The sequence below is a fragment of the Heterodontus francisci genome, chromosome 1 (assembly GCF_036365525.1).
Source record: "Heterodontus francisci isolate sHetFra1 chromosome 1, sHetFra1.hap1, whole genome shotgun sequence".
NCBI lineage: Eukaryota > Metazoa > Chordata > Chondrichthyes > Heterodontiformes > Heterodontidae > Heterodontus > Heterodontus francisci.
Genome location: NC_090371.1, coordinates 255,970,890 through 255,995,180, shown reverse-complemented (window position 1 = coordinate 255,995,180; position 24,291 = coordinate 255,970,890). Strand labels below are relative to the sequence as shown.

The following is a 24,291-nucleotide window of genomic DNA, read 5'->3' as shown; positions in this document are numbered from 1 at the left end:
ATTAAATTAGGCCATATTGGCACTTTGTGACTGGGTGTCCAACAAGGCAATGGAGTTCCTCGATAATCCCAAATATGGGTTTTCACAAAATTGCAGGATAAGTATCCATGTTATGAGGGGCTTCTATTTTTAAAAAATGTCTTTAAGGACTCATATTTAAATTGTGGAAATGGATTCATTTGGAAGCCTGAAGAAATGCTGGACTTTAGTTTTTTTCACTGGGGTCACTGAAAGGACACGACTGAAAACACTTACTGGAAGAATCAAGGAGTGCTAAAAACAGCCTCTACTGGAAATCACCTGCCTTAAGATAAATAAACAACAGGAACCTTGAACTAAGGGGAGATGTTTATAGAGAAGCCACATGTAAAGAGTTACGGAGGTCAGGAGGCTGACTTTCTGTTTTGGGGTTTGGATTGTTTTCAGTTCAGTTGTGGTGTGAACTGTTTTAAAGACAGTTGGTATTTTGCCTGCCAAGGAAAAAGACACCCCCCAGCTCATCTTTCCTGCACCTCTCTAAGAAACCCTGAGAAGTCCAGTGTGTCAGCTCTTCTTTCCTCCTATCTTTGGAAAAACCCTGTGATTTAAGTGTGTGCTAGCTGAAACCCCTATTGCCACATTTCTCCTGGAAAAACCTGCCAGATTAATTCTCAACGCCACATGAAAAGAACTGCTCCAGAAAAGATCCCTGTGACCCATCACCGTATACCCGGAGACCACACCAAAAGGGACAACGGACATCTTTCTGTATCTTCTTTTTTTCTTCAAGAATTAGCAAGTATTTGGCCAAAGTATTCTTTTTCTGTCTTTTTCTTGTAACAGACCTCTGCAGAGAGAATTTCTATATTTGTTTCAGTGTGTGTGTGTGAGTTTGTGTGGGGGCTTTTAAAAGGGAACTTCCATATTTTAATATGTGTGTTAATGCTTTGCTTCGTTACTGGATAAGTCTTGTTTTATAATAAACAGATAATTTTGTTGTTTATTAAAGAAACCTGGTTGGTGTAGGTTATACTGGGATAAAGAGTAGAGCATATGATTGACCACATCGGTAACTGGGTAAACATTTAAATATATGTTGTGACCTGTGCAGCAATGGAATTAGAAAAGACAGTGCACTCCTCCCACCTCGGTCGTAACACCAGTATAACACAGGAGCAGTTTAAGGATTCCAATAGTATGTTATGCAGCACAGGACAGGTGGAGACTTTTAAATTGGTTACTCTTAATTAACCATTTACTGCAGGATATGGCGAGGATGGCATATTTTATTTTATCCCATGGCTCCTCAGATTCTATTGCATCCATGTGTTTCCCCAAATCTTCCCATACAAAGCTATGGGTAAGGATAGGGGCAGGAGAGACTCCAATTTGCCTTGCAAAAGATAGAAAGTTATGAAATTCCTATCTGACTGGGTTAGAAAGAAAAGTATACTTAACCATTGCCTGTGGTAGCAAGTTCCACCTAGTAGGACAAAGGCAGCAGGAGCACGGGAACACCACCAGCTCCAAGCTCTCTTCCAAGACATACATCATTCTGACTTGGAAATATATCACCATTCCTTCATCGTCACTGGGTCAACTCCCTACCTAACAGCACTGTGGGAGCGCCTTCACCACAAGGACTGCTGCGGTTCACCACCACTTTCCCAAGGGTGTACATGCTGGCCTTGCCACTGATGCCCACTTCCCATGAATGAATAAATAAAAGGATGCAGCGGTAAAAAGTTGCAACCATCTAATTGAAATTGTTGTGGTGACTCATTACTATTTGCAAATTTTACTCATTTGAAAAAAAAACACTACTACTCATCTTATCCAATTCTATATCTAAGTTTACATTGTAACTATCAAAATGGCAATGCTTTCGGTTCCCTCCCCACCCCATCAGCGGCACAATATGGAGTTTATTTTCCTCTAAGTAAAGGTCACACCATGAAGTTTAAAGCAATGCTATATCATCACTGCCAACATTAGCAAACAGAGTAAAACAAAATAAAACTAGCATAGAGAGATGTTTCCACTTGCAGGGAAGAGCAAAACGTGAGGCCATCATTATAAGTCACCAAGAAATCAAATAAGGAATTTAGAAGAAACTTCTTTACCCAGAGAGTGGTGAGCATGTGGAACTCACTATCACAGGGAGCGGTTAAAGCGAATGATATAGATGCATTTAAGGGTAAGTATATGAAGGAGAAGGGAATAGGATGTTATGCTGATAGAGTTAGATGAAGGAGGATGGGAGAAGGTTCAATTGGAGCATAAAAGCCGACATGAACTGATTGGGACGAATGGTTCGTTTCTGTGCTGTATGCTCTATATTAAAGTTGTGCTTACATCATGTTAAGCACACCAGCAATTCCGAGCAAAACTTGTGCTCAGTGAGCAATTTGCACCTCGTTAAGATTCAATTACCTATATTACTTGCCAGTTATGGAGCCACATGGAAAATGCAGCTGAAACGAAACTGTGCGCAGCTAACTGATCTTTGCAGACAGCAGCATATGGAAATACAAATGAGGAGCTAATAGTTCTTTGCCATGTCCCATCAGTGTGAGAATCATGCAGAACACATTACACAACAACTATGGTGTATGTTGCACCAGAGAAAAGCATGAGTGAATCAGAATGATAGAGCACTATGTTCCAACTGTGCCTCCCATACACCTGATTAGTACAGGATAGTTCAGGTATGGTCAACAAAGGGGAAATTTATGGGCTTTACAGTTAGAAATATAAAGTGTCCAACAGATATACTGGGCAAATCGTCTTAGCACCAGAGCCTCCATCATATGCAACTGTATTTATATGAACAGTGTACAAAAAAGTGATAAATACTTTTCAGATTCAGCTTCTTCTTTACATCCAGGGTTGTCATTCTATTCCTGATCTTTAATGAATAGATTAATTTACAGTTTACAACTAAAATACAAAAGATGAAATTGGATACCCAACACATTTGATTTGCTTTGGTAAAGACATGAACTACATAATCTCATTTGAAGGTCTGCTGGGTTTATGATTAGCAGATCTGCTCGACGTCACATAATGAAATAATTTGGTGCGATACTGATGATTGTCGTTTTACCTGTGGAACCAGCATTTCTCCTCTTTCTGCTAGTTATAACCCAGCTTGTGGTGGGCATGTGACTACAATTCAAGCTGCCCAAGATGCAGCTAAAATTGGCAATCTGGCTCAGAAAAGCTGCAAAAGTGGCTAATCTGGGAGGGGGAAGAATTCTTACTTTTGCAGGAGTTGGTTTTGAAAACACTTCATTCTGATTAGATAGTGGGAGCTTCATTCTGGGCTTCTATGATTGTTAAATGTTGGCACTTGATGCTCAAAGTGACAAATGGATTTGCTGCAAAGAATGAATTCAAAAATCGAAAATATTTCATAAAGAGTAACAAATCACCATGTTGTATATGTAATTATTTATTTGGTCATTGAATATGTAGCTATTAGTTTTAATACTAGCCAAGCTGAGGAGTAAAAAGTATTTTCAAAAATCTGCCAGCGGTTTACAATATTCTGCAGTACAATGTAAATTTGAAGTGTATGCCATTCTGATATCTAATGCTAATCAAATATATTTGATATCAGAGGGCTTGTACAACATTTTTGTTTCAACAGTGTATGCAAGCACTGGTATTATTGCTTCTAACCTATGTCATTGTAGCTCAAAGTTGTTAGTGTAACATTACACCATTTCATTTCACTGTAATATTAGACCATTTGAGGTTTGTGTCTTAATTTCCATCCCTGAAATCTTTTCTGATGTCATGCCAAAATGTACAGTAATTTAAAACAATCCAAATGTTATCCATGCTAGTTGGGTAAAGAACCAAACATATTTATTAACACAAGAACCTGTATTTATATAGTCCCTTTAATGTAATAAAACATCCCAAGGAACATTAGAAAAACAAAATATGACACCGAGTCACATAAGGAGATATATGGGCAGATGGCCAAAAGCTTGGTCAAGGTGTGTCCTAAAGGAGAAAAGCAAGGTATAGAGACTGAAAGGTTTAGGGGGGGAATTCTTGAGCTTGGGTCTTAGGCAGCTGAAAGCACGGCCACCAATGGAGGAGCAAATAAAACTGAGGATGCTCAAGAGGCCGGAATTACAGGAGTGCAGATATCTCGGAGTGTGGTAAGACTGGAGGAAATTACAGAAATAGGGAGCAGCCAGGCCATAGAGGATTTGAAAACAAGGATGAGAATTTTAAAACTGACGCTATTTAAATGGGAGACAGAGTAGGTCAGCAAACATAGGGGGTGATAGATGAATAGCATTTGGTGCAAGTCAGGAGATGGCAGAAGAGTTTTGGATGACCTCATGCTTATAGAGGGTGGATTGTGGAAGGTCAGCCGGGAATGTATTAGAATTGTCAAGTTTTGAGGTAGCAAAGGCATGGATGAGGGTTTCAGCAGAAGAGCTGAGGCAACAGCAAAGATGACTGATGTTATGAAGGTGAGAACAGATGATCTTAGTGACGGCACAGATATGTGATTGAAAGTTATCTCGGGGTCAAATATGAAAGTGAGGTTGCAAAGAGTCTGGTTCCGCCTCAGACAGTTACCGGGTGCAGAATGGAATTGGTGGCGAGGCAGCAGAGTCTGTGGTGGGGACCTAGTGCTGAATGTCAAATAAATAGTCAGACTATTTAGAGCCAATGGAGGCTTCGAGAGAGGTGGTGGTGAGGTAGATCTGTGCGTTGTCAACATATTTGTGGAAACTGACCTGTTTCAGGAGATGTCGCTGAGGGGCAGCATGTAGATGAGAAATAGGAGAGGGCCAAGGATAGATCCTTGGGGGGCACCAGAGGTAGCTGTGCAGGTATAGGAAGACAAGCCACTGATGGTGATTCTCTGGCTATAATTAGATAGCTAAGAATGAAACCAAGCAAGTGCAGCCCATCCAGCTGGACAACAGTGGAGGAGGATTGTGTGATCAATTGTATCATAGGGTGCAGACAGATTGAGAAGGATGAGGACAGTTAGTTTACCTTTGTCACAGTCACATAGGATATCATTTGTGACTTTGATAAGAGCTGTTTCAGTACTGTCAGGGGCGGAAACCTGATTGGAGGGATTCAAACATTGAGTTCCTGGAAGATGGACATGAATTTGATAGGCGACAACATGATCAAGGACTTGAGAGGGAAAGGAAGTTGGAGATGAGGCAGTGGTTTGCAACAGAGGGGTCAAGGGAAGGTTTTTTGAGGAGAGAGGTGATGCCAGCAAATTTGAAGGAGAGTGGGACAAAACCTAAGGAAAGAGAACCATTCACAATATCAGCTAACATGGGACCAGGAAGGGAAGTTGGGTGGTCAATAGTTTAGTGGGAATAGGGTCAAGAGAGTAGAAGGTGGGTCTCATGGACAAAATGAGCTTGGAGAGGGCATGAGGGGAGATAGGAGAGAAACAAGAGAAGGAAACAAGTTCAAGGCTAGGGCAGGGGGAGCCTTAGAAGAAACAATATTCGTATACAATGAAACTTGTTACCTAATTTCCATGAAAAATGAATATAGTTTACAGGTGACTTCACTGCGCAGCTGTCCTGTGCAAGTACAGTAAGTTTCAATGCTGTCTGAATTATTGACCTTTTTTGAGATATGGGGAAAGTAAGCTTGTAAATGGTAACAGAAAGTGCCAGAAATACTCAGCAGATCTGGCATATTTCCAGCACTTTCTGTTCTCATTTCAGAGTTCCAGCATCCACAGTATTTAGCTCTTATTTAAGCCTACAAATTGTGCTTTTTTTCCCCCTTATTTTATTAATTAAAAAAAAACTAAAACTGATGTTGAAGTGAATGTGAAAAGTAAATACATCAAGCAATCCACCAATAAAGCACACCAACATTACCAAGTTGCACAAGAAAATTAAGTATTAAGGAACTGTAGAAATATCCAAAAAGAGACAAAAAAGATGCAAGAAGAAATATGCCAATGTCTAACTAAGTCTGTGCCCACTTGATAAAAACAAGAAAAACATTACCGAGCTCCAGCATGGTTATCAGAGGAAAGGATGCACTACTAATTACAGATGCCAGATGTTGTCACAATATGTTGATAATAGGTTCAGTTTAAGTTGTAAAAAAAGATTAAAACACCATTTATAGGCTTCTTTTCTCCAGAACTGTCATCTCAAGCCTGAAATTAGATTTATTAAAGCTTATAAAATTACATTAATAATTGCACAATCATGTTGCACAATAAATGTAGCTACATATAGTAACTAGTTGAACATAATTTATTATATCAATTCTTCATTACCATGTCTCTAAGGTAAGATAGAACTTACTTAAGAACTCCTAACTGTGCTATGTGGTCGATTCCTAACTATAATAAGGAAAGCTTCTGGTTCTGTTCTCTTCTTGGTATCTGAATTATTTGTACAGTTTAAGGGATGAAAATTCCAATTACATCAACAGTAACTATTTCTAAATCGACTTTTCCTACAGATCAAAACAAGGTTGAGGAAAAAAAGGAAGTGGTAAAATGGAGTAAATGAAAGTTCAGTGTGCAAAATAAGTTTGATGCATCAGTATCCCAAAGATGGGGATCATACTTTAAGAGGTTCACCTGATTAAAAGGAACTACGTAATTTGCTCTGAATACACTAAGCGTCAGACCCAAGCTACTCACACACTCACTGAGAACTGCTTTGATGTCCCTGGTTGGTGTATGAACATCAAGTAAGGAAAGCACTGGGCACAACTGTGCTATCCAATAAAATTGAATAGTCTGCCAAAACTCAATATTTAGACTTACACATGAAGTACAGTCACTTGGGTGACCTTCTGAAGGGGGGCCACTGTCTATTAATCAGCATTATAGCAAGAAGGCAATGTCTTTGGAAGAGGGAACCAGAGAAGGCTGGGAGGAAATTAGTGGAAGGAGGCATAGTGTTATGAATGAGGTGGGAGGAGTACACTGTCTTTTTTAGTCCCACGTCTCCGCAGGTCACAACATATATTCCAAAAAATGTTTACCCAGTTACTGATTTGGTCAATCTACTCTTTATCCCAGAATAAAATACACCAACCAGGTTTCTTTAATAAACAACAAAACTATAAGTTTATCAAACAAGACTTATCCAGGAACGAAGCAGAGCATTAATACATACATTGAAATATGAAAGTGCCCTTTTTAAATCCCTCACACATACACTCACACACACTTTGAAAACAATATAGAAATTCTCTCTACAGAGGTCTGTTACAAAAAAATGACAAAAAAAAAATACTTTGGCCAAATACTTGCTAATTCCTAAAGAAAAAATGAGACGATACGGAAGGAAGTCAGTTGTCCCTTTTGGTCTGGCATCTGGGTATACGGATACGAGTCACTGGGATCTTTTCTAAAGCAGTTCTTTTCAGGTGGTGTTGAGAATTAATCTGGCAGGTTTTTCCAGCATCTCAGGAGAGATGCAGCACCAAGGATTTTAGCTCTCCCACACTGGATCTTTGCAGGGTTTCTTCAAAGAGGTAGAGAAAGAGGTGAGCTGAGGGGTTTCTTTTTCCTTGGCAAGCAAAACACCACAGAAAGCAGTTGAGGCCAAAACACTGTATGTTTTCAAGAAGGAGTTAGATATAGCTCTTGGGTCTAAAGGGATCAAAGGGTATGGGGCAAAAGCAGGAACAGATTACCGAGTTGGATGATCAGCCATGATCATAATGAATGGCAGAACAGGCTCGAAGGGCCTACTCCTGCTCTATTTTCTATGTTTCTATGTATTATGTGACACTTTATCAAATGCCTTTTGGAAGTCCATATACACCATATCAGCCACATTACCCTCATCAACCCTCTCTGTTACCTCATCAAAAATAAGATAATAGCAGATTAACTTGAACTGGAGCAGTTAAATGGACTTAAATGATCAAGTGTAAGTGTAATGTTCAGCATTTTCTATTGTTATGAAGATGCTTCTATATTTTTAAAGTATTTTTTTGAGGACTCATTTAAATTGTGGAGATGGATTCATTAGAAGGCTGATGATTTCATAAATGCTGGATTTGGCTTTGTTGGTGATAGTTCACTGAAAGGATACTGAGATGTTGTTTGAAATCAACCGCTGCTGGAAATCATGTGCTTTGGGCTCCGTAAACAACAGAAACCTTGGTGACCTAGGGAAGATGTTTACAGAGAAGCCACATGTCAAGGTTTATGGAGGTCAAGAGGTTGACTTTTTGTTTGAGGTTTGAATATTGTTTTCAAGTCATTTGAGATGTGAACTGTTCTGAAGACAGTTGGTGTTTTGCTTGCCAAGGAAAAAGAAACCCCTCAGCTCACCTCTTTCGCTACCTCTTTGAAGAAACCCTGCAAAGATCCAGTGTGGAAGAGCTAAAATCCCTGGTGCTGCATCTCTCCTGAGATGCTGGAAAAACCTGACAGATTAATTCTCAACGCCACCTGAAAAGAACTGCTTTAGAAAAGATCCCAGTGACTCATATCCATATACCTTGATGCCAGACCAAAAGGGACAACTGACTTCCTTCATATCTTCTCATTTTTTTGTTCAAGAATTAGCAAGTATTTGGCCAAAGTATTTTTTTTGTCTTTTTTTGTAACAGACTTCTGTAGAGAGAATTCCTGTATTGTTTTCAAAGTGTGTGAGTGTATGTGTGGGGGAATTTAAAAAGGGCACTTTCATATTTCAATCTGTGTATTAATGCTTTGCTTCATTACTGGATAAGTCTTGTTTGATAAACTTATAGTTTTGTTGTTTATTAAAGAAACCTGGTTGGTGTATTTTATTCTGGGATAAAGAGTAGATTGACCAAATCAGTCTTTTTTTCAGGTTTGCACTTGCTGCTGTTCAATATTCAGTGTATTTACACCTAATCCGTACTAATGCTTTGTCTTTCAACACACCATTAACATATTGTTTGCCTTTGCTCCGTGACCTTTTGGTCAGCTATGTGGCCTGGTCCAATCTACGCCTTCTCCTTTGTTATCTCTTGCCCCACCCCCACCTCACTTGCTTATAATCTGTGACTTTTCTAATATTTGTCAGTTCCGAAGAAGGGTCACTGACCCGAAACGTTAACTCTGCTTCTCTTTCCACAGATGCTGCCAGACCTGCTGAGTGATTCCAGCATTTCTTGTTTTTATTTCAGATTTCCAGCATCCGCAGTATTTTGCTTTTATTTTAGTGACTAAAAAAGACAGTGTACTCTTCCCACCTTGTTCGTAACACTATGCCTGCTTCAACTAATTTCCTCCCAGCCTTCTCTGGTTCCCTCTTCCAAAGACATTGCCTTCTTGCTATAATGCTGATAATAGGCCCTGTGAGCAAAGTTGAGGCCTATGGAATAAAAGGGACAGTGGTGGCATGGATATGAAGCTGGCTAAGTGACAGGAAACAGTTGTGGTAAATGGGTTTTTTTGGACTGGAGGAAGATACACAGTGGTGTTGGTACTAGGACCACTGCTTTTCTTGATTCTTAAATGACCTAGACTTGGGTGTACAGGGCAAAATTTCAAAATTTGCAGATGACACAAAACTTGTAAGTATTGTGAATTGTGAGGAGGATAGTGATAGACTTCAAGACGGCAGGTTGGTGGAATGGGCAGACACATGGCAGATAAAATTTAATGCATGTTGGCAGGAAGAATGTGGAGAGGCAATATAAACTAAACGGTACAACTCTAAAGGGGGTGTAGGAACAGAGATAGCTGGGGGGGGAGGGGGTGCGGTATATGTGCACAAATCGTTGAAGGTGGCATGGCAGGTTGAGAAAGTGATTAAAAAGGCATATGGAATCCTGTGCTTCAGCAAGTAAGTTCATAAAAACATAGAACATTGGTTCAGCCTCAACTGGAGTATTGTGTCCAATTCTGGGCAAAGCGCTTTAGGAAGAATATGAAGGCTTTAGAGAGAGGGCAGAAATGGTTTACGAGAATGGTTCCAAGGATGAGAGACTTCAGTTAAGCGTATAGATTGGAGAAGTTGGGGCTGTTCTCCTTAGAGAAGATTGAGAGACGATTTGATAGAGGTGCTCAAAATCATGAGGGGCCTAGGCAGAGAGAAACTGTCCCCTTTGGCAAAGGGATCGAGAACCAGAGGAGACAAGTTTAAAGTGACTGGCAATAAAACCAAAGGCGACATGAGAAAACATTTTTTTTTGTACGCACCGAGCGGTTAGGATCTGGAATGCACTGCTTGAGAATGTGGTGCAGGCAGATTCAATTGTGGCTTTCAAATGGGAATTTATTTATTTAGAGGCCCTTTATTTATTAAACAGGCCCTTCGGCCCACCGAGTCTGTGCCGACCAAGAACCACCCATTTATACTAACCCTACAGTAGTCCCATATTCCCTACCACCTACCTACACTAGGGGCAATTTACAATGGTCAATTTACCTATCACCTGCAAGTCTTTGGCAGTGGGAGGAAACCGGAGCACCCGGCAAAAACCCACGCGGTCACAGGGAGAACTTGCAAACTCCGCACAGGCAATACCCAGAATTGAACCCGGGTCCCTGGAGCGGTGAGGCTGCGGTGCTAACCACTGCGCCACTGTGCCGCACAATTGTACATGATAAAAAAATTGCAGGGTTATGGGGAAAGTGCACGGGATTGGGACTAGCTGAGTTGCTCTTGCACAGTGCAGGCATGGACTCAATTGGCTGAATGGCCTCCTTCAGTGCTGTAACCATTCTATGAACTGAATTGAAAGACATTTGCTGGTCAGTTTGGAACAGTGGGAAAAAGCACAAAACTGGAGATTGAGCATTTGACATTCAGAAAGTCATATTTAAGACTTATGAGGCCATTTCTGCATTTCACAGGATTTGATTTGTTTGTGCTAAGTGTATTTCAAGGTGCATTGTTCCTATACTTTAGTCCTCCTGTACGCAATACTTACAATGGCTAGTATGGTTAGAGTAAAGCGTCATAAAGTCATTTACAACACAGAAGGAAGCCATTCAGTCCATCAAGTCCATACCAGCTCTCTGTAGAACAATCCAGTCAGTCCCATTTCCCCATTCTATCCCCATTTCCCTGCAAATTTGTTTACAAGTGCCCATGCAATTTCCTTTTGAAATAATACATCATCTTTGCTTCTTGCAGGTCCCAGACATGTCCCTTTTTTCCAGCCAGTAAGAATTTTGAATTGGCAAACTGCTCTATTTCTCTCCCCTACCATTTTTTCCAGCCTTCTTCTTGGTGATTCCTGGAACTAAGGCAAAATAGTGCTTCGCACTCAATTGGGGACCAAACCAGGTGACTTACTGCATGTATAGTACAGTCATTTACCAGATAAAGAATATCTAAACAGAGCTGCCCTAGTGGCTCTAAAACTGAATCCACATTTGATCTATTCAAGGCTTCTTATCCACTTATTTGAAAACGTAACTTTTCCTTCTGTGTCTAATATATAGGCCGGGATTTTATGGGCCCCCGAGGCAGGGTTGAAGGCGGTGGGGTGGGGGGGGGGGGGGGGGGGGGGGCGGCGCTCGGAGTATCGCGACAGATGGCAGGGGTGGGGTGTGGAGGGGCAAAGGGTCCGTAGCTTCCCCATTGCCCAGCATTCCTCTCAGCGGTGGGATAGGCCGACAACGGCCTTATGCCAGAGGCCAAATGAGGCCCTTAAGTGGCCAATTAATGGCCATCGAGCAGACTAAGCAGCCAATCACAACAAAGAATTCTCAGACGGCCAACCAGGAAGTAAAATGTACTGATTATCATTTATTTTTTATAAATTTCACAGAGAGCAAAATAAAGACTGGTTCAGACACACGGGAATAAAGTCAGAACTAAGATATTATAGACAAATTTTTAAAAATTTATATTAATACCTTTTAGAATTTTATCAATGTCAAATTTGGACATTCCACAAATATGAAATTTATTTCTCAAGATCAGCAATAGAAACAACAGAAATGGCTTAGTATGCTCTTAAAAAACAAGTTATACCTCACTCAACAAGGCACAATTTTTTTGGATTTTTTTTTTTACAGCGATAACGAGGAAGTTCCCATCAATTCGAGTCATTTGTAAAGATTCCCCGTCTGCAGAGGCTTCAATGGCGTGCCCTGTGGGGAGCAGTGAATCACTGACAGCAACTTCTGGGTTTCTGTGGGATGCCAGAAGTTGTTGTCAGTTCACAGTTGTAATGACAGTTAACTATGGGCATTTATTTGTTTTAAGCCCTTTGAGGTTGTCTGCAACCTCCATTTTATTAATATCAAAGTCTTGAATCTGCTTTGGTAATTTATTTGGGGGAAGGACATGATGCTTATGTCTTCTACAACGAATACATTGAGGAAGCAATCATTCAGAATATTTGCTAACTCATGCTTATCTTCGACCTGAAGCCTTGTGTTTCCTGTTTTTGTCTACGCCTCATCAACATTTTTATGGATTTCTGTATGCTCTTATATTCGTCCCAGTGAATCCTTTCTTCTTTCTCTCTGCAAGATTTGTAGAGATGATTTCTCCTCTTTATTTAATTCTTAATTTGTTAGTTAATCTACTTACAAAGATATTAAAATGATGAACAGGAAAAGACCAGCTGGTCCATCAATAATGAAAGATAAACATTATCTGTGTGAGACATGGAACTTTCCCACATGCAAAAAGAAAAAAGCAGTGGCAAAGGAACCATAGGAACAGGTTAGATTGTGTGCAGTGGAGTGCAGTATCTTCATGCTGTGCTGCACTGAATTGTATGGGTCTAAAATGCCAACTTTCACAACTTTATGCAACATAATGCATTCTCCAAAGCTGAGGGAAGACATTTGGTTCACACTTCCTGCTCATCCAGCACCTATGGTCTCCTTTTCAATCAAGTTATGAAAGGAGGGTCCATTTCCTCCACAGGCAACTCAGTGTTCACTAGCACAAGGAATTATCACACAGTGGTAATGCATATTTCAAGCTATGACTAACTTATGCTGTTAACTTTTGGGATAATTCGGATGCTGTTGATATAATTTGAAGACCCATTTCTGGGCCATTTGAAAACTGCTTTGCACTAACTGCTCTGTACCCTGCCAGTAGTATCATAATATAAACTTCAAACCTATGCTATATAGCAATTATTTTGGGTGCAGCTAGAATAATCGTTTTTTTCAAATATACACATTAAAATATTGGAAAATAGATTAAGATAATGTTCTATTTTAAGTGCTGCCAACCTTTTAAGTACCTCCTCTTTATTTTTACCCTATCCAATATCGCTACTGCCGCCAGTGTCTGGTTGGTCAGGTGGTTCTGGTCAATCTGGCTGTAAGGATCCTGTGTGAAATTAATTTGAGGACATTCGGAGAGGCCACAGGATGGCAATTGGACGAAACAGGGAAAAAAATACCAGTAATATAAATGTATTCTCTGTAAACAAAATATCAGTTTTGATCAGTTAGCCAAAGTCACAAAAGCTGATAAAATGGCTCAACTTAGAAATCAATCTCATTTAATTTGGTGGTGCGTCTTTCCCAGTCAGCCCCTGTGCAAAAAAAACAAATTTCAATTTTACACATGATCTTTAAGTGTGGTAATCTGACATCAACATAACTGGATCCTTTGGGATAACAATATTCTATTAATATTTGGAAGTTGAAAAATGAGGACAAATATTTGAAGGCTAACTCCACATTTAAGATTTTCCAAAACTCTCATTATTTGCATTCTTTGCTATATCTGGCTTATAAGTACTTCATACAATAGCATACACAAATTAGTAGTGGAAAACCAGCGCTCAAGCATAAAAAAGCACATGTTCATAAACTGTACCAATTGACATCTTAAAATGGATATGTTTATATTTTTAAAAGACCGGATTACAATCTTTAAGTAAAATTTGCATTTTCTATGTTTTAAAATTGATCATTGAACCGAAACATACGTTAGAATCAAAGCTGAAAAGTGTGAATGACAAATTGAGCCAGCCTCGTCCTGAATCCTTAGAACGGCATGCATACTTTGGAATAAAAGATATCACTAAAGCAAGGCTGATTTTAAAGACATAATCAGACAAAAATTAACACTGAGCCAATGAAGGCAACCAAAAATTTGATTGAAGAGGTGGGTTTTAATAAAGAAAGGAAGGTACAGCAGTGGAAGTATTTTGGAGAGAATTCCAGAGGATGCAGTTTAGATGTTGGGGTGAAGAGGGGAAAGTACACACAGGGCTAGAGTTGAATAAATGGAGCAATGTGGGAGAGTTGCAGGGCTGGAGAAGATTACAGTTAGAGGATGAGACAAGGCCAAGAAAAGATTTGAACACAAGAATTTTAAACATGAGGCTTTGGGGGACCGGAAGCCATTGTAGGTCAGCAAGGACAGGAGTGATTGTTGAGCAGAACAGGAAATAAGCAGCTGAATTTTGGACGAGTTTAAATTTACAGGAACATTCAGGAAGGGAGACCCGCCCTGAGATTATCAGACCAGTCTGGACATGACAACGGTATGAATGTGAGTTTCAGCAGCAACTGGCTGAGGCCTGGGCAAAGCGAAAGCATGAATATCTAGTGCAGTTCACAGGGGGGTATTTACTGTCACATCCTCAAGTTTTGCTATCATACAGTTAGATACAGAGCAACATGTGTCAACTATGATAAAGGACAGAAGCCCCAATTTTAGCCCTGCCTATCCAATGTGAATAGTGCAGGTGGGGGTGGAGGTTCAAATGGTAGTAAGGTGCTACCTGTTGAGCTCTTATTTTAACTGCCAATTCTGGTCATGGGGCAAGTGGCCAGTGGAGGCACCTCATAAATATCCAGATGCCAGGGTCTAATGATGTCATTTGAACCCCTTGAATTTGGTACAATCATTTTATTAAATCAAATTTTAACTTTTAAAACAGGAGGTGATATTGATAGTTTTATACTGAAAAGTGTTTGCAGTGTTTACTCAAGTCAATTCTGCAGGTAGTATAGACTATAATATGGTAAAGTGTGCTATTCTCGTGGCTTACTATTTACCCTCTGAAGTATTCAGTCAGAAAGTAAGAAAGAATCTGAAAAATGGATATTCACCTCAAAGGCATATGACAGATGTGGCTGGAAAGCAAAGGCATAATAGACTATGAACAATTTGCATTTAAGGTTAATGGACAGATTCCTGGAAATAGGCTCAAAGTACGAGTATAAAATGTTTGAGCAGCTAGGTACCCATGCTGATCACTTCATAGCCTCGTGAGCACAAGTGAACCGTAACACAGTTGATAGACCAGGTGCCTCGCTGTCCCATGAACAAACTGCTCAGCTACTTAGCCCACTTGGGCAAAGCCAGAAGAGGGGCCAGTCCTTAAAAGTAAAAGGTCTGAAAACAAATCAGACCATGTGTTTTAAATTTTGTGAAGTAGACTACAAGAGAAATCACTGACTCATTTAACATTGCAACAGGCCTAACAGGTAATGCAGATAAAGATCGCTCCTTTTACAATAAATTTTCTCAGAAGTAGCTTAAGTTTTCAACGAATTTGCATTAGAATACAGTAACCACGTGTAATAAGGAAGCTGCCATGGCATACTTAAGAAAGAAGCAAGAAACTTGATATCAATCAAACAAAGGAGAGATCTTACTAAAAAAATCTCCAGGGCAGCATTATTATTTTATTGCTCTTGAGCTGCAAGTTCAGTGATTTTCTTCATTCATGGAGTGATCTGCACATCTTCTATTTATATAATGCACAAGGTGTCTATTTATAATGAACATATCCCATGGTGATTTGAGAAACAAGTTCCCCAGTAATGCTGCATGCTAATCATGGTAAATATGCATATATCTAGTTACAAATAGATATTAAAGCCTGAATTGTAAGTAACTTATCCTTGGATGCAATGCCAAGATTTTTTTGAAAAAGATCAGTTACTTTGAAATCTTGACCTACTGGGTTCTTCTGGGGATCTCCTGTAATGTATTCTCCTTTTAAAAATCCATAGTCTATTTTTTTAAGTCTCTGCAATGTTTCTGCATTCAAAAAAAGGCTATCTGTAAACCATATCCACCCCCCCTTCACTTCACTTCAACATTGACAGCAGTGGCTTCAGCCACCTAGACCCCATGCTGTAATTTCTTCCCTAAACGCCAATCTACCTCCCTCCCATCTTTTAATACTCTCCTTAAAATCCATCTCTTTGATCAAGCATTTGATCACCCCACCTATGATCTCCTTATTTGACTTATAGAATCATACAGAAAACAGCCGTGTGTTGGCTCTTTTAGAGCTATCCAATTAGTCCTGCTCCCCTACTTTTTCCCTGCAGTGCTGCAATTTAAAATGGATATCCAATTATTTTCCACTACTCTTTCAGGCAATGCATTCCAGCTAACATTTAGGTTATAAGGCACTGCATGGTTGGATTTTATTATCCCGCCACCGAAAGCGGTGCGCAAAATGGTGGCAGTCCCACCTGTGAAATTAGCATAATGACAGCAGTTGTCCCCCCCCCCCCCAATCACATGGCAGGGCAGCATTGGCGACGCCATTAACAGCGTCACCTGATGTTGGATTGCAGAATTCCCTCCTTCCCCCAACAGTATCCACTTGCAGAGTTTCCCCCTTCCAGCAGTATCCACTTGCAGAGTTTCCCCCTTCCAGCAGTATCCACTTGCAGAGCTCCCCTCTTCCCCCCCCACCAACAGTATCTACTTGCAGAGCTCACCCCTTACAGCCCCCAACAGTATCCACTTGCAGAGTTCTTCCCTTCCCCCCCACTAAACAGTATTCACTTGCAGAGGTCCAACCTTCCCTCACATCTGCAGATTGAGCTCAGCAGCAATGTCTGATGTGAAGAAATTCCACAAGATAACGGATAACTTACCTAACCTTTGCAGGCACTGATGATTCTCGCCTCGGTGACACCAGCTTTTTAAAGCCGGGAAAGTGAAGGCACGTGAGTGTCGCATGTCATGCAAAAGATTGTGAATACCCGGTAGGATCGCACTGAATTAGATACAAATACACGCAAAACAGTATGTAACAGATTTAAATTACGATCCCATCATGGTGGAGGTGCCGCCTCTGAGAAAATCAGAAATCGGCATTACGGTGTGGAGTTCCATGGCAGCGGATTCCCCTCCAATTTTCTGGCTCTCAACCTGGCAAAAAACCTGCCTTCTAAATGGAGTTTAATGCGGAAAAGTGTGAGGTGATTCACTTTGGAAGGAGTAACAGGAATGCAGAGTACTGGGCTAATGGGAAGATTCTTGGTAGTGTAGATGAACAGAGAGATCTTGGTGTCCAGGTACATAAATCCCTGAAAGTTGCTACCCAGGTTAATAGGGCTGTTAAGAAGGCATATGGTGTGTTAGCTTTTATTAGTAGGGGGATTGAGTTTCGGAGCCACGAGGTCATGATGCAGCTGTACAAAACTCTGGTGAGACCGCACCTGGAGTATTGCGTGCAGTTCTGGTCACCGCATTATAGGAAGGATGTGGAAGCTTTGGAAAGGGTGCAGAGGAGATTTACTAGGATGTTGCCTGGTATGGAGGGAAGGTCTTACGAGGAAAGGCTGAGGGACTTGAGGTTGTTTTCGTTGGAAAGAAGGAGGAGGAGAGGTGACTTAATAGAGACATATAAGATAATCAGAGGGTTAAGATAGGGTGGATAGTGAGAGTCTTTTTCCTCGGATGGTGATGGCAAACACGAGGGGACATAGCTTTAAGTTGAGGGGTGATAGATATAGGACAGATGTCAGAGGTAGTTTCTTTACTCAGAGAGTAGTAGGGGCGTGGAACGCCCTGCCTGCAACAGTTGTAGACTCGCCAACTTTAAGGGCATTTAAGTGGTCATTGGATAGACATATGGATGAAAATGGAATAGTGTAGGTCAGATGGTTTCACAGGTCGGCGCAACATCGAGGGCCGAAGGGCCTGTACTGCGCTGTAATGTTCTAATTCTAATTCTAACGAAGCAAAAAAAATCCAGCCCTATAAATGCAAGCTGCTGTTACAATTGACACCCCAAAGACAGCAAATGGTTAAACATTATTTCTGAATATTTAAGGTTCTAAAAATAAGACAAAATAGTCAACAATTCTGTTAAAATCTAAGGATTAAAATTACCTTACCTGATTCCGGTCACGAGCATTTGCATATCTGAACCTCTGGATATAGTAGAAAACTAACCAGGCCAACGAAATGATCATTAACACAATGAATGATATCGACACAAATACAACTGAGGTACGGCTGACATATTTTTGTAAATTACGTGTTCCAACTGTGATGTACATCATCACGGTGACATTCCTTTCAAGTAGGCTCATAATCTCACGCCCTTTCAGCTCGGGAATCATAATGGCTACAATGTCTCCTGTACCTGCAAAACAGAAAAGAAGAATGTATTATTAGATCTGAATTGCAAATGCAGTTCACAGAATTGCTTTTTCTTTCTAGGTCACAAAACGAAGAGACATTTTGAACCTTAGATTACCACAACATGCTATTATTTTGATTTTCAAGATTCACCACAATGTCTATATAATATTAACCTGTGGGAACACCAAATAATTTATTTGATAAATTGATCAGTACCCACGTGTTTTGAAGCAGGATTTACTAAGGTTGTAACTAAGTGGTACTAAAAGTGGTAATCATGGCTCTAAAAGTGGTAAATCAGTTTTCAGTATTACACTGAAATTTTAGGTCCTTTTGGTCAGCCGGAGGTCTGGTATACACAGAAACATGCTTAAGAATCTCAAAAAACTGCTGAGAAATCACAAAAATAAAAACAAAATACTGCAGATGCTTGAAATCTGAAATAAAAGCAAGGAATCCTGGAAATACTCAGCAGGTTTGACAGCATCTGTGGAAAGAGAAGCAGAGTTAACGTTTCAGGTCAATGACCCTTTATCACAACTGGCAAATATTAGAAATGTAAAAGGTTTTAAGCAAGTAAAGCGGGGGTGAGGCAAGAGATAACAAAAGAGATGTTGTGTTGATAGGACAGAATAACTGACCAGGAGGTCATGGAGCAAAGGCAAATGCTATTAATGGTGTGGTGAAAGACAAAGCATTAGTACAGAGAGGGTGTCAATTGACCGAACAATGAACAGCCCTGGACCCAAGCACAAACATGAAAAAAAAAGTGAGTAGGCACGGCATTTCCAGCATTCCTTGCTTTTATTGCTGAGAAATCACATTTGTGATTATCTGAACTGGAGTGAACACTCTCTCTGTGGTGACACACATGACTTACTTACAAGGTTTGCAAAATATTCTTCCCCTTTCCAAGCATACATAGGAGTACTGAAACTTAAGCAGCTAAAATTGTGCAACTTACCAACAAAAGGCAATAGCAAACTGCACGATTTTGGTTTCTCTTTCTGCCCCCACACACATATCTCTGGAGTCCCCCAAAGATCTATCTTTGTCCCTCTCCTCTTCCTCGTCTACATATAGCCCCTTAGCAACATCAACCACGTGCATGAAGCCAACTTCCACTTGTACGCAGACGCACCAAGCTCGCCCCTCCAGCGCATCTTTTTTCTACTTAATATAAATGCAAGTTGTTGATGACTTTAGTTGGTTGAACTCCAACTACAACCACCCAAACAGAGCACTGGTTTGCAGGAGTATCTAGATCAGAGATAAATGAATTGTAGATCCCTGTAACAGGACTATTTCTCCAGATCTCATCAATAAGCCAATGATACCCTGGAGTACTGAAGACATACCTGATGCAGATATTGGATTACTAAGTATGCCATGGAGGTTTGATTTAAGTTTTAATCTTCCATGCCTAGCTCAGTCCCACAGATCCCACTTTCCTCCCTTCCAAGGAAGTTTTTTTTGGTTATTAGCCAAAAAACTTTTTGCAAAATCACATGTCCATAGATACGCATGATTCAGCACAAGATAGATGACCAGACAGCCTGTTCTAGTGGAATTTGTTGACGGATCAACATTGACCAGATCGCCAGAATTTCCCTGCTCTCCTTTAAATAGTTTCATGGGATTGATTATGTTGACCTGAGAGGACAGAAAGTGCCTCATCCAAAAATCAGACATCGCCTATCTCCACCCTTGCCTCAGTTCATCTGCTGCTGAAGCCCTCATCCATGCCTTTGATACCTCTAGAGTCGACTATTCGAGTACTCTCCTGGCTGGTCTCCCACCCTCTGTAAACATGAGCTCATCCAAAACTCTGCTGCCCATATCCAAACTCACACCAGGTCCCAATCGCCCATTATACCTATTTTCACTGACATACATTGGCTCCTGGTTTGGCAATGCCTCGATTTTAATATTCCCATCCTTGTTTTCAAATCTTTTCATGACCTCACCCCTCCCTATCTCTATAACCGCCTGCAGCCCTACAACCCTCCAATTCCGGCCTCTTGCACATTCCTGATTTTCTTTGCTCCACCACTGGCAGCTGTGCTTTTAACTTCCTAGCCCTAAGCTGTGAAATTCATTCTCTGCCTCTCTACATCTCTCTCCTCTTTTAAGAGGGTCCTTAAAACCTACTGCTTTGACCAAGCTTTGGGACACATGCCTTAATATCTCTATGTGGCTCAGTGACAAATTTTGTTTGATATTCATTCCTTTGAAGTGCCTTGGGACATTTTACTATGTTAAAAGCTCTATATAAATACAAGTTGTTGCCATTGTTTATAAATTACTATGTTTAAAGCTACTGTGTTGACCACCTCAAGTTGCCATGTTTTCTCTGTGCTGTAAAAGGTTTAAGTATGCCTCACTTAAACTGACTTTAGCAAACCCACGGTTATATTTGGAAGATATCCCGGTACTAAGCACATGCTGTAGCTGAGACATTCCCACAAAACCACAACGTTTCGCACCTTATTGATCAGCCAAAATAAAGCTTCCAAAAGCAAACACTCGAAGTGGAGATGTGTCTGATGTGAGAAATATAGATACTACACGAAAACATGCCAAATGGACAAAACAGAATTTTATGGAGAAATCAGAAAACATTTTTCCAGCAATTCATTTTTTATTGAAAATTGATTTTTAAGCACCTGCTTTTAACTGAAGGCTGTTCATTCCTACACTGTGGCTGGGATCTTACGATGGATGGACAGGAGCCAGACTCCGACGTGAAAATCGGTGGTGAACCCGCTTCCGCCTAGCCCGGGGATCCGTCCCGCATTATACGGTTCCCCGGGCTTTAATTGTCCCGAGGCGAGACTTCCACCCACTTGAGGGAGGAGGTCCCAGCTCAGTGAGCAGCCGACCAATCAGTGGGCCAGCAGCTCTTAGTCCCAGCAGCGCCACCGGGAGCGGTGGTTACTGCTGGGACTGCAGCCCAGCCACGCCATGGATCAAGGAGGGAAGTTAAGTAGGGGCATGCCTCACCAGGGCGATCGGTCCTTCCCTGGTGAAGCTGGTGTGGTCGTTTGGGGAGAGGGGGGTGTCTTGGGTCCCGGGGATGGGTTGGAAGGCGGGGGCGGCCCTCAATCGGGCACCCTGTGCCTGACTGCCATGCCCCCCACCCCAGGGCGCGGAAAGGCCGGCAGCTATCGCTGGGCGGCCGTTCATGTCCCCAGCACGCCCTCTTGCCATGGGTAAAATAACCGTGGAGGCTGACGAGTAACCACTTAAGGGCCTTGATTGGCCTCGGGCGGGCGGGCCGTTTCTCACCCCCACCCACCCAACGGCGTAAACTTGTCCAGAGGCGTAAACGGGGCGGGTAGGCCTCCCAGAGCCTGCCACTCAATTTTATGCCGCTCCCACGCCACCATCCAACCCGCTGGGGCAGCGTAAAATTCAGCCCTGTAATAGCTCTCATTACAGTATCATTGTTACGATCAGGTGAGGAGGGGTCAAAGGACTCCCCGCTTTTCCTTCTCCTTGTTTGACCACAACAGATTTATTTCTTTTCTAAGTGGATATACTTGCCAATTCAGTAAGTGTTAACTTGTTTCTGCGCTGTTATCATATAAAGGGCCAATCAGACAGGTTTTCTCGAGTTTAGAGGTTAACTTGATTGTCCAACTAAATAAAAGGAGTATACCGTCTTTGGAGGTTGGTGACTCAGCTGGCGTCAGGATGAATTCAGTGGCCCTGAGGATTTCGGTTTGAAGACGTGGATGCTGATTTGGTGGTTCTCCGAGACACAGAAAAGTGGCTGCTTTCCTTTGAAAGAGGGATCTCTGTCTGTTCAATCTGGAAAGTTCTCTCAACTGTATAACTGAAGGAGGTTTCTGTCTGATCTTTCCGGAAAATCATATAAACTGTCTCAATAGCTACCCCAGCAGGCTTAAATCATTAAGCATAGTGAGCATCGATTGGTAAACAGACTAACACAATCAAACACAGATCAATTAAACCACTGAACAGTCCAGTCTGCAGCAGGCAATATGTCTCAGCACTCATGGTCAGCAGAGTTCAAAGCTTGCAAGTTTGAATGGTTCGTCCCCACCAGTTTAATATTCAGGTTTCCAGCTGGTGGGTTAAAAAATATCATTCGACCAAGCACGTTTATGTGACAATCATAATTCCAAACAATTCATTTTAAACTTTTATCAAAACCCAACTCAAATACACAATTGTGTAATATTTTGTCAAATACAGAGATACTCTCAAAATAATTATCTGATTAGTGCAACTAGCCACATTTTTCTTGCATTATAAAAATTGTTACAAATAGAAGGCAGAATTGTGTTATGCATGTGTAAAATGTATTAACAGATCAAATCACATGACAAAATCAAAAATAAATTCCTAAAGACATGACATGGTATCTTGCCTTTCAAATCAGAAAGGCAACTGTTTGAGAATTATTGATCTTTTACTGACTCAATTATGCTTACGCAATCCAATCTGTGAAACGAAGAAACTCTTGCAACGTTAAGCATGAATCCCATTCTATTTCAGTTATTTAGGTACTGCTGTTTATGCAGCTTCCACAGTCATAGAGTTACACAGCACAGAAACAGGCCCTTCGGCCCATCATGTCTGTGCCAGCCATCAAGCACCAAACTATTCTAATCCCATTTTCCAGCACTTGGCCCGTAGCCTTGTATGTTATGGCATTTCAAGTGCTCATCTAAATACTTCTTCAATGTTGAGGGTTCCTGCCTCTACCACCTCTTCAGGCAGTGCGTTCCAGATTCCAACCACCCTCTGAGTGAATATTTTTTTTCCTCCAATCCCCTCTAAACCCCCTGCTCCTTATTTTAAATCTATGCCCCCTGGTTACTGACCCCTCCACTAAGGGAAAACGTTTCTTCCCATCTAATCTATCAATGCCCCTCATAATTTTGTCTATCTCAATCAGATCCCCCCTCAGCCTTCTCCGCTCTAAGGAAAACAACCCTAGCTATCCAGTCTCTCTTCATAGCTGAAATGCTCCAGCCCAGGCAATATCCTGGTGAATCTCCTCTGCACCCTCTCCAGTGCAATCACATCCTTCCTATAGTGTGCTGCCCAGAACTATACACAGTACTCTAGCTGTGGCCTAACTAGTGATTTATACAACTCCATCATAACCTCCCTGCTCTTATATTCTATGCCTCGGCTAATAAAGGCAAGTATCCCATATGCCTTCCTAACCACCTTATCTACTGTGCTGCTGCCTTCAGTGATCTATGGACAAGTACACCAAGGTCCCTCTGACCCTCTGTACTTCCTAAGGTCCTACCATCCATTGTATATTCCCTTGCCTTGTTAGTCCTCCCAAAAAGCATCACCTCACACTTCTCAGGATGAGATTTCATTTGCCACTGCTCTGCCCATCTTACCAGCCCATCTATATTGTCCTGTAATCTAAGGCTTTCCCTCCTCATTATTTACGACACCACCAATTTTCGTGTCATCTGCAAACTTACTGATCATACCTCCTATATTCATGTCTAAATCATTAATGTCCACGACAAACAGCAAGGGTCCCAGCACCGATCTCTGCGGTACACCACTGGTCACAGGCTTCCACTCGCAATAACCATTTTTCTTGTTGCTGTTGATGATGCAGATTCAAAATGGTCCACTTTGCTATAATGTCAAGCGTCATTTTGGTCAATCTGCTGCAAACATCTCTCAGCTGTGTGCACCCAAAAGACAAAATGCTTCAGGCTATGCTTTAATACATGCTAAAATACAAACTTGCTCACCCCCGAAATACGCCATATTTGAACTCACCACACAAAACCTGGGAAGTCATGGCCAGGATTTAACCCTGGGCGGATGTTTGCCGGCCACTAACAGAAAAGTCGGTGGCAAACCCGCTTCCGCCTCGCCTTTGGAGCTGACCCGTATTTTGCTGGTCGCCAGGCTTTAACTGGTGTGAGGCGGGACTTCTACCCGTTTGAGGTAGGAAGTCCTGCCTAATAGAGCTGCCGGCCAATCAGTGGGCCGGCAG

At 41.3% G+C, this 24,291-nt stretch overlaps 1 protein-coding gene across 12 annotated transcripts in view; it reads right to left on the bottom strand.

Moving 5' to 3' along the window:
* The window catches only part of rnf150a (ring finger protein 150a), a 155,694-nt gene that overhangs the window by 53,991 nt on the left and 77,412 nt on the right, over positions 1–24,291 (bottom strand). For all 12 annotated transcript variants that reach the window (XR_010976068.1, XR_010976067.1, XR_010976078.1 and 9 more), the window contains exon 2: positions 18,035–18,285. Coding sequence is in view for 9 of the 12 variants with exons in the window: in XM_068043310.1 (XP_067899411.1) it covers positions 18,035–18,285 (251 nt within the window). In the remaining 3 variants the exon portion in view is untranslated. The remainder of the gene's footprint in view (positions 1–18,034; positions 18,286–24,291) is intronic.